This window comes from Mercurialis annua, linkage group LG3 (assembly GCF_937616625.2).
Source record: "Mercurialis annua linkage group LG3, ddMerAnnu1.2, whole genome shotgun sequence".
Lineage (NCBI taxonomy): Eukaryota > Viridiplantae > Streptophyta > Magnoliopsida > Malpighiales > Euphorbiaceae > Mercurialis > Mercurialis annua.
In genome coordinates, this window is record NC_065572.1 from 18834272 (window position 1) to 18845393 (window position 11122).

An 11122-nucleotide genomic window follows, 5' to 3' on the forward strand; every position below is an offset into this window, starting at 1 on the left:
AGAAAATCCCAATTGTATTCATTTAATTATGTTAAAACCAGCTCATATTTTTATTTTTGTTTTGTCTTTGCATTGGAAATGCAGATTTTATAAAAAGCCTTCTTTTCCACGTTATTTACAAAGAAAATCATTATAACTCCAAAAAAATTGAAGTCTATTTTGGTAAACTGCCATAGAAAGAGATAATCTCAGAGAAACTTAAGAGTTAAGACAATTCATGGCCATCTTTATAAGTCCTGTAAACTGTAATCATATTAGTGATCTTAGTGATGAAAGATTGATTACTTTTCATTAGTGTTTCAGTTATTCTTCAAAATGTGATATGTATCATTTCACCCGATACTTTATGGGTGTTATTTATATCTTAATTTGGAAACTAAGAGATTAGACCGAGACTTTTGAATCAGGTTATGCCAGCTTTCCCTTGCCAGAAAGCAAGAAGAAAATTCCAAGATATTTCTAATTTTATCATTCACTAATTCTGTAACTTGATGATTGACACGATATTTGTAAGCTGAAACGGAAAATTGTAAATGTATTTGATAATTTTACTTATTAATATTATTATGCAAACTTGCTTTCCAAGTTTTGTAATTTTGCTTTCAAGCAGTTTTTTTTTTATAATTATCAAATGTTTAAATTATCTTATTAAATTTTTTGTTTGTTCAAGTTTGTCACTGTTATCTTCGATAATCATAATAATTGTTATTGTTATAAAAAAAATATGTCATAAAAATTTGATGACACCAAATATTGATATGATTGAAATTTTATTTTTATTTTTCTAAAGTTTTTCGGTGTTATCTTTTGCAATAACGTTTTTTATTTTTAAAATAAATAGTTTCTCACGTCAAAAAATTGGACTATATCCTTTTTTTAAAAAAAAAAATTCGAGAAGCTTCTGTACTTTTTAAAATAGTTTCTTATGCTTGCTTTCCAAGTTTAGTTATTCTTCATTTCTTTATCTATTAACTCATTAAATAAATATTTAGTCAAATTATCATAATATCTAAAAAATTAAAAGTCATAAATTCTATGGCAATTCATAGTAATTAAATAAAAAACCCTATAAACTATCATATTATCTCAAGAAATTACTTGCTCTTCAAGTTTATATTCTAAACTTGCCCTTCAAGTTTATATATTTCATTATTTGTTGCCATGTTAAGCATATTTGTTAATCCTATAATAGTTTATAATAATTAAATAAATAAAACATTTACAAACTATCATAATATCACTAATAATAATTTGCTCTCCAAATTTATTTTAAGAACTTCCTCTCCTAATTTTTCGATTTATTATTCTAACTTGCTATTTAAGTTCCTATATGATTATTAATTTTGCTGGAAAAACATATTTTTAGTAGTTATACTAATATTTATGTTGAAAATTAAGTTGCAATTTTAATTTTAATTTATTCAGTTCCGAAGCGAAGCGAGGGTTTTTACACTAGTTAGAGTTAAAACTAAAAAAATGACAAGTCAACGTTGGTAAACACTAAATAAAAGTCCATGTCCATTTTCTTAAGAAAAGAAAAAAGAACAGTTCATATTCTTTTTGACATGTTCTGTCCATTTGCTTCGTTTCTTCTTCCCAGAGATATTCAAAAGTAAAATTTAATTTCCATCATCTCCAACACTTTTAAACTCAACAATATTGTTTTAATTGTCTCATCTTGAAATAATTTTTTTATATATCGTCTCTTTTCTGGATTTTAGAGAGATAAAATGATGAATGCATATTTTTTAGATCTCATGTTGATTATTTCTCTTCTTGAGATAAAATTAGTTCTTCTATACTCCAACATCTATGGTGATAATGAAGATGTAAGTCATTTCTTTTACTTGTAAATTTATACAGATCTATTGTTGCTATCTAAGTTATGCATATAAGTGTTCGATAAAATTCCTGAGAGAGGTTTGGTTCTGTATTTTTGAAAATTCAAGTACAAATTGAAAGTTCTTTTATATAGAATTTGTAAAGTTTTTTAGCTTAGAGATTAAATGAACAAATCTTCTATTTAGAGTGAACATTATTGTTAATTGCTATATAAAAACTTCACACAATTTTTGGCATGTGATTAGTTTGAATGAGTTAGAATAAGATAATATCGTGAATGGTTCTAAGAACATAGGAAAATATACTTGTGTATTTAATTCATTATTCATTCATAGATTAACCCACCTAGCAAATTTAGCTACCCCTCAGTGTTTAACCAGACCAACATAGCCATTAACCAACAAGTGATCATAAAGACCGTCCCCTGCCTTCATGTGAAAACCCCAAAAATTCAACATCATCAGGACATAGAGTTTTTTTTTTGTTATTTGTCTCACAAAAACAATAAGATTGGTCCCAATTCTAAAATTCATACGTTACATTAAATTGATGTGTTTGTCTTTGGCTGCTTTTTTAGGATGTGGAATGCAAAGCCATTAAAGAGCGTCTCATGAAATCTAAAATCAGTCTCACACTGTACTCGTCAAAAAGCTGTTCTGTTCCTTTATTTCTATGGATTCTCTTTCACTTTTAATTCTTGCAGCATATGGAGCCATTGTTAGCTTTACTGGTAACTACTTCCCTCTCTATTTTTTCACCTCATTTGACTTTGTTTCTTTTTATATTATTTTTTTTTCTATTATTTTTTGCATTTTTTAATTTATTTGTTATTGCAGGTATTGGTTATTGTGTTTGATAAGATTATAGTCAGCTATAAAAGCAATAACATCATTTGGATGTTCAACAAACTGAATTGGATGATGTTTTTATTGCGAATGGCGACCATCAGTTTTTAATAATGGCTAGTATGGTGACTCATAAGCCAATTTCAATACGAAAAGAGGTACCAATACTTATTTCACCTGTGAATTGAATTTTCTTTGCTTAAAGATTTTTATTGAAAAACATTTTTTCAATCTTGTATTGTTGATATGTTACTTGAATGAGGTTTAGTGAAGTTAGATAAAATTAGAACTTATATCTGTATGTACATGTTTAGAACTTAGCTAATCAATTTTAATACTAATATTTGTAAGAAAAATAATAATTAATAAAGGTCTTAAATTGTAAGTAAATAAATAAATGCTAACTGTACGTGGATATTTTTTATAGTATCAAAAAAGATAAAATTTATTCATCCTCATCCTCATCCTCTTCATATTCGCCATTTTTATCTTCTTCATCATCATCTTCTTCTTTATCTTCTTCTTTATCGTCATCACAATAATCGAAAATAGTATCATCCTCTTCATCATCTCTATCTGTCGAACTATCATCAGCTGTCCCAGTAGTTAGCCATGTCTCATTTTTTTGAATCACAATGCTAGCATCAATTTCCACAGGAAGTACATCTTCTCGATCCAAAGTCTACATTGATCTCATCTCTTTGTTCAATTCCATGAACACCATCTAATTCAGTTTGTTGATATGGTTCATCATTAAGAACTGATTGATCGCCATTCGCCGTTTCATTTTCTGGAACATTAAAGACATTTCGAGGATACGATTTTTGTACAATTTTCCAGTTACTGCCATTTTTTATATCTTGTACGTAAAATGCTTGGGATGTTTGATTTGCCAATACATAAGGATCTTCGCTGAACCATCTTTTACGTACATTAACACTCATTAAACCTCCAAATGTCTTCAAACCATTCTTTTTATCACCAATGTTCCACCAATCACATTTAAAAATGTAGATATGGTTACTATGGCAGTACTCAATCTCAATCTCAATTATATCTGTAAGTACACCATAAAAATCAATTTCTTGCGCATCATATTCTCCCTTCACTACAACACCTCTGCTTTGAGTTCGACGATGATTATCATGGTTAATAGTGTGAAATCTTATTCCATTTATAATTATGCCTTTGTATCTTGCAATACGTGCATCAGGACCTACTCCTAATATATTTAGATGATCTGTTGATGCCAATGAACCATTCAAAGCCAAGCCCACCACCTTTAAAAGAATAAAAAAGTAAATGTATAGCAAATAACACAATCATATGTTTAGAATATACTTACATAAAATACTTACATCTTTCTTAAACCAAGCTGGAAAACTTCTTGATGTCTCTTTTGAACATTATCAGGGCTTTGCTTTTCAACTTCTTCTTTTCGCAAACTGATAATAATTTCAAGATGTTATTATAATTATGGAATAATACGATTAATATTATTGAAATTATCAAATATAAAATATTAAATTAGTGTAACTTACTTTAAATATGTTTGTATCTCATCACAATTATTGAGTATATACTATTGGATTTTTTTTTTAAATCTGAATCAGATAGCACACCATATGTTGGAACTCCTAAAGTCCTTGCCTTTTGTGCAAAAGCTGAAAATTCATTTACTCTAGATAGCTAACCACCATCAAAGTTCCTCTCAATTTGAGTATATTTAGTCTCAACTTCACGAAAGTACATTGAACAGAAATTGAGGCACTCTTTAGCAATGTAGGCCTCAGCAATGGAGCCCTCAGGGCGAGCTCTATTACGCACTAAATTTTTTAAAGTACCTAAAAATCTGTTTTGATACAAAAATTATAAGATTAATCAGTAGATTTTGTATGTGTGTATATATTTATGTCTATAATTTACACAAACATTAAATACTAACCTTTCAACAAAGTACTTCCAACAATAATGAACTGGGCCTCCCAGTTCTACTTCACGCGGCAAGTGAACTAATAAATGTACCATAACCACAAAAAATGAAGGAGGATATATAGTTTCAAGCTTACACAAAACTAAAACTATATTATCTTGCAATTTCTTTAAACTGGATTTTTTAATTTTCTTTGAGCACAAGTCCATAAAGAAATAACTTAACTCTGACAAGACGAGAAAAACATCCTTCTTTAAATATCCATGTGCAACAACCGGAAGCAATCGTTGTAAAAAGATATGATAATCATGACTCTTCATTCCATGAATTTTACATTCATATGATTTACACATCTTGACAAATTGGAGGCAAATCCGTCAGGCAATTTAACTGATTTTAACCATTCACATAATTTTCTTCTTTCATAAGTAGGCAATGTATAACATGCTTGCGGCATTCGAAATTTATTACCTACTTGTTGTAAATGTAACTCTTTCTTTATGCCCATTTCTTCTAAGTCCATGCGAGCCTTGACATTATCTTTTATTTTCCCCTCAGTGTTCATTAATGTTCCTAAAATATTTTCAGAAATATTCTTTTCTATATGCATAACATCTAAATTATGGCGCAACTTTAAAGTTTTCCAATAAGGTAACTCAAAAATTATGCTCCTTTTAGTCCAATTCAGCTCTTCATTTGTACACTTGCGCTTCTTCATGTTAGGTGGCTTTCCAAATCTTACATTTTTTTGGAATATATGATGCTTGTTTGAGTATGTCGTTTCTTGTTAATTCTCTTGGCTTTAAACGATGCTCTACTTTACCGTCAAACTTTTTGCTTCTTCTCCATGGATGTTCTTTAGCCAAGTATCTACGATGACCCATATAACATTGTTTCTTTCCATGTGTTAGAGAAAGTGAACAGGCCCATTTGTTGCAAATTGGGCATGCTAATTTTCCCTTTGTACTCCATCCAGATAGCATTGCATATGCTGGAAAATCATTTATGTCCATAACAAAGCAGCATGTAATTGAAATTGCTCATTAGCATGTGCATCAAATGTCTCAATACCATCATCCCATAATTCATTTAACTCATTTATTAATGGTCTCAAGTACACATCAATATTATTGTTAGGAGAATCTTTACCAGGAATGAGCAAGGATAAGAATAAATAAGGTTCCTTCATACACTTCCATGGTGGCAGATTGTATGGTGTTACAATAACTGGCCACATACTATAACTAGTACTCATGTTCCCAAATGGGTTAAATCCATCACTTGCAAGTCCAAGTCGTACATTACGAGGGTCTTTGGCAAACAAATCATGTTCCTTATCAAATTCCTCCCATGCCTTAGCATCAGCTGGATGCCTAAGTGTATCATCTTTTTTGTCTTTTGTCTTCATGCTACCTCATATCTCTAGAGCTTTCTTTAGACATAAATAATCGTTGAAGTCTAGGTTTTAATGGAAAATATCTTAGTATCTTTTGTGCAATTTTTCTTCTTTTACCCAAATTGAGTTTCCACCTAGAGGCTCCACAATTAGGACTTGGACATTTGTCGAGATTTTCATGCTCTTTCCAATATAGTATGCAATCATTCACACATGCATTTATGGTGATATAACCAAGACCGAGGTCGCACATTAATTTTTTCACCTCATAGTAAGAATTAGGAAGTGTTTCCCCTTCTGGAAGAGCATCTTTGAACAATTCTAAGTTTAGACTAAAAGACTTGATGCTAGAGTTAGTAATTATTTTGTTGTACATCATCTTGAAAAGGAATGACAACTTTGAATATTTCTTACTGCTTGGATATAACTTGCATTCTGCATCATTAAACAACTTTGCAAATTTTTCCACTTCCTTTTCAGGCACACTTGTATTATGGCTGGTTTTGTTCCCAGCCATATTAGTTTCTATAAAAGCTGAATTTTGCATGTCAATTAACATTTCTGAAATTTCATCATGTTGGTCTTCTACTTGATTACGAATGTCATCATTACTATTATCAACCTGAGAACTCTCACCATGGTGTACCCATGTAGTATAATCTTCAAGAATACCATTTTGAAACAGGTCTCGTCGAACATCTGTTACTGATTTAAAGTAACAATTATTACACCGTTTGCAAGGACATCGAATTCTTCCATTACAATCGACTTGAACTTTTGCAACATCCAAAAAGTTACGAACTCCTTGAATATATTCAGAACTAAACTTATTCCTAAGTTTCATCCAACTTTTATCCATTTATCCACCTGAAATACTGAAGCATTAGGAGAAATTTATACAGATTTTTTATTATTTTATTAAAAATATATAAAAATAACATTTTCTTACCTTTTTATCTCTTCTTGCATGTTTTTTTATTTCTCGGTCGACTAATATGACTTGAAGCAAATAAGTGAAGATAAAAAGACAGTCTATCGAACAAGTTTTAGCTCCAACTTCAATCAACCTGCAGTGGTAGAAAAATTTATCACTTGAAAGGTAAGGTTTTATGTTCATATTTGGTGTTGAAAATTTAATTCTATATGGTGTTTTTTGGATTTTAATTATCAAGCTTAGTTTTCCTGTATCGTATAATATGACATATTTAGAAGCAATGAATTAGTCTTTCGCTTATTTTTTTTAGAAACATATTTTGTGTACGTATGTAAATAAATACAAAAAAGAGTGTAAATTAATATTAAAAAATTGTAAATTGTAAAAAGGCAAAAACTAATTAAAGGGTTCCTAATTTTGTTATCAAACATGTTCATAAAAAATCAGCAAAGAACTTTTTTGATTTATGTAAAATCAGAAAATAGGGAAGAAACATAAGATACATACGACTGTTTTCATAGAGGTTATTCCAAATAATAGAGCAACTTAAACAAAAGAACACTCATTTAAATAAGAATGAAAATTTAATATATACCAATAAATAAGAAAAAAAATAGGTAATAAAAAAGATAAAGATTTTATTAAATAAACTTGTTAGCCCAACAAGACAATTTATAGCCCAATATACCCTAACAAAATAACGTTAATTAACCTAGTTTCAACTCTTTAAACTCCTTATAAAAACCTTCTAAACAGACCAACTGTCATTGTCCTTTCCTTTTAAATTTTTTGACACGCACCAACAGTTATCTTATCAAATCAGCGCAAATTTATAGCGGGAGATTTTATTTCAAGAAGTTAAAATTTTAATAAAATTTCTAGTTTTGATGTACGCCAAAATTTATGGCGGCAAATTTCCACCCTAAATCACTACACGTTCTAAATTTTATAAAGATGGAATTTTTATTCTTCTCCTATTCCAGATTATATAAACAAGAAAAACCCTAAAATATTTCAGTGGCTCAACATTGGCTATTCACCCTGTAATCCAATGAATTCATGTAAGTGCTTTTGTTCCTAATTTGCTTTTTTGTCTTTAGCCATTAAAAAATTTTATGTGATTCAATCCCTAGTATAACTATATTTATTGAATTCTACAATTGTATATTACCCATTATTATGTCTCCAAAAAACTAAATTAATAGAAATTTATATTACGATCTTTAGTTTAAATGTTGAATTAGTGATGGTATACACTGTTTTTTGATGTGCATAATATCTTTCTGGCTCAGATTTTAAAAGCACTAGTTATGACGGCAAGAAAAAAACTTCTTCTGCACAAGAGATACACCCGCAGGTTCAATCAAATTCAATGTCGAAAAGTTCATTAAGTCAGAAAACTAGAAGCAAGTCATCGCCAAATTATATTAGGCCAATGACAATAACTAAAGAAGGTATATTTCTGAATAATTATAATTGTCATCCAATATCTAATAATGGAATTTTCTCACAATTTGTTTATATTCACACCATGCCAGTGTTAAGTAGAGTTTCTTCACCGTTGCAAACAACAACAAACAATGCTGCTTTACTCCCTCAAAATACACCTCCTTCAGTTGAGACCAATAATTTAATTGAAACATCTCTCCATTTAGATCAAGATCAAGATTTATCAGCAGTACCAAATGATTCCACTACAATTGGATCAACAACTCATGACGGTTGGTAACATATACAAATTTAAATACTATTTTAATGTTTATTGCCTAACAACTTATATTTATCTTATTATCGAGTGAACCCTTTTAGAGTATGTATTTGTTCTAAAATTTATTTCAATTCAGCTTCTCCTGTAAAAAAAGAGAGGTCGTGGTGTAACTACTAGATTTGAAGTTAAAAAGAGAGCAAAAGAAGGTACTAAAATAGGTGGAATTATCATTAAAAAGGGAATACATTTGCCCGTTGGTCCAGCTGAAAAAATATTTAAGATGGAGATTGGTGTTCTAACTCGCCAATATGCACCAAAAGGAGTTTTTTATTGGACTGATGTGACTGATGCGGATAAACAGCCTATATTAGTAAAACTTGCGGTAAGATTTTTTTGTATTTTAATATAAATTTTGCTATTGTTATACTCATGTTTTATATTCATTGAAACATTTTATTTGAAATTTTTAGGGTGAGTTTGACATAGACATAGAAGATCCTCATATAAAAAAGGTTATTGACAAGATCATGTCAAGACGCTTCACTAGTTTCAAACATCGTTGTCATATGCATTATAAGAAGTTTGAGACTTTTGATGAAGCAAGTAAACACCCCATTGACAATATCAAATCTGAAAATTGGATAACATTTTGTAAGCATTTCGAAGATGAAAAGTTCAAGGTAATATGTATCCTATCAATATTGATTGACAAAGTTTTAGTTATTTTCCAGATTTAGAGCTAATGTTTCTTATATATATCTAGGCTCAAAGCATAACAAACCGAGGTAACCGAGGCATGATGCAAGTTCCACATACTTCAGGTTCAAAGTCGTACTGTCAGCGCCTGTATGAAATGGTATGTGTGCTTGATTTTTTTTGTTGCATAAATTTTATAATCATTTCATACTAATAAAGAGACATTGATGTATTTATTATTTTTACATCACCTGTAATAGGAAATGATGGAACGTGATCTGGAAGAAAATACGGAAGATAATCAAGATGATATAAATCGTAAGCCAATTGAAATAAAACTTTAATTTGATACACATCATAAAAATGGAATTTGGATTCACTTGCAAGCTCAAGAAAACTATGTGAGTGTTTTCACTTTACTAAGTGATTGACTTATTTTATATGCTTTTTCATCTTTCAATAATTTATTTCAATTTGTAGGAGCAAATGAAAGCTATGAGGGAGAAGGCGATGGTTGATGGTGTTGAAATAACTGGACGTGAGATCCTTGAAAATGTGCTAAAACCAAAATCAGGTTATATTCGTGGGCTTGGATACGGTGTGAAGCCAAAAAAAATAAGAGAAGTAGAACTGGAATCTCTTTTGCAAGCTGAAAAGATCGAATCTCAGGCAATAAACGATGAGCTAACAAAGCAAATAGAAAGCCAACAAACGGTAATTAGCCGCTTACAAAATTCTTATGATGAATTAATGTTTAAAATTGACGAGTTAAAGCGTCAACAAGAAGGATGTGTCAGTTCTGCTACTCAAGGTATTATTACCAATTTATATATCTTATAATACAAATTCTATCCCTTTGAATAATGACATGTACTAGCTATTTGGTTATCTTATACGGATTTTGTTTTCTGATTCTTTTAGATTGAATTTGAAAAGCAAGCACTGGATAGATATTGTTGGTTTGCATCTCAACAAAACAAGAAGTTTATTATCTTTTATTTTATGTTTAGAAAATTAAATTTATATATTCTTAGGAATGATCCTTTATATTTTTATTGTAGAAATGGACTGATAGTTTTAGCAAGTATTTCATAGTGCATGGATTCTCTATAATTTATAATAGTATTGGATTGTATTAACAGTTGCGTTATATGCTTTCAATTGATCCGAATGATTCATTATTATATTTTCATTGAGCTGTATATTTGAGTTTCTAATGAGGTTTCATTGGAATAGATTAGCATTTCTTATTAAATTAGTGATAATAATGTTTATCACTGAAATGTATTATTTTTCTCATTTCAATTTTTTGTCAAAATTAATTTCCCCACAACTTAAATTATTAACAAAAGAAATTTGTCATGTAAGAGAAATATGACAAAATTTAAGTTGTCAATATATAAAACCGTTGTCAATATTGTTTTTGTCACTTAAAAAAATCGTGACAAATTAAATTAGTCACTTTTTCTAAGTACAACAAATAATTTTCTTCACAATAAAAAAATTTTACAGTCACAAAACTTTTTAGTCATAATACTTTGAGTTTTTGTGCCAAAATATTTTTTGTTGTAATAAAGTAAAATTCTTATTGTAATAAAGTATTTTGTCACAATAAATACCTTGGCCTAACAAAATATTGATTGTCACAAGACTTACGCATATCGTGAAGAAATCAATTTTTGTCACGAAAAACTTATTAGGACAAGGATGTTGCAACAAATTTAGTAACAAATTTTTTTCTCACAATATCATTATCGTGATAAGATTC

General features: G+C 29.4%; 2 protein-coding genes across 2 annotated transcripts; one reads left to right on the forward strand and one right to left on the reverse strand.

Moving 5' to 3' along the window:
• The first annotated feature begins 1559 nt into the window (after positions 1-1559).
• LOC126673970 (uncharacterized) lies at positions 1560-10546 on the forward strand. Its single transcript, XM_050368305.2, has 12 exons — positions 1560-1829; positions 2420-2572; positions 2679-2845; positions 7023-7115; positions 8243-8404; positions 8489-8671; positions 8795-9040; positions 9129-9338; positions 9422-9514; positions 9615-9672; positions 9835-10165; positions 10276-10546. The coding sequence occupies exons 7-11, from the start codon at positions 8939-8941 to the stop codon at positions 9870-9872; spliced, it is 501 nt and encodes a 166-aa protein (XP_050224262.1). The 5' UTR covers positions 1560-1829; positions 2420-2572; positions 2679-2845; positions 7023-7115; positions 8243-8404; positions 8489-8671; positions 8795-8938; the 3' UTR covers positions 9873-10165; positions 10276-10546.
• Positions 6030-6875, reverse strand: LOC126672414 (uncharacterized). Its single transcript, XM_050366364.1, has one exon. It carries the CDS (start codon positions 6873-6875, stop codon positions 6030-6032), a length of 846 nt encoding a protein of 281 aa, XP_050222321.1.
• Positions 10547-11122: the final 576 nt, after the last annotated feature.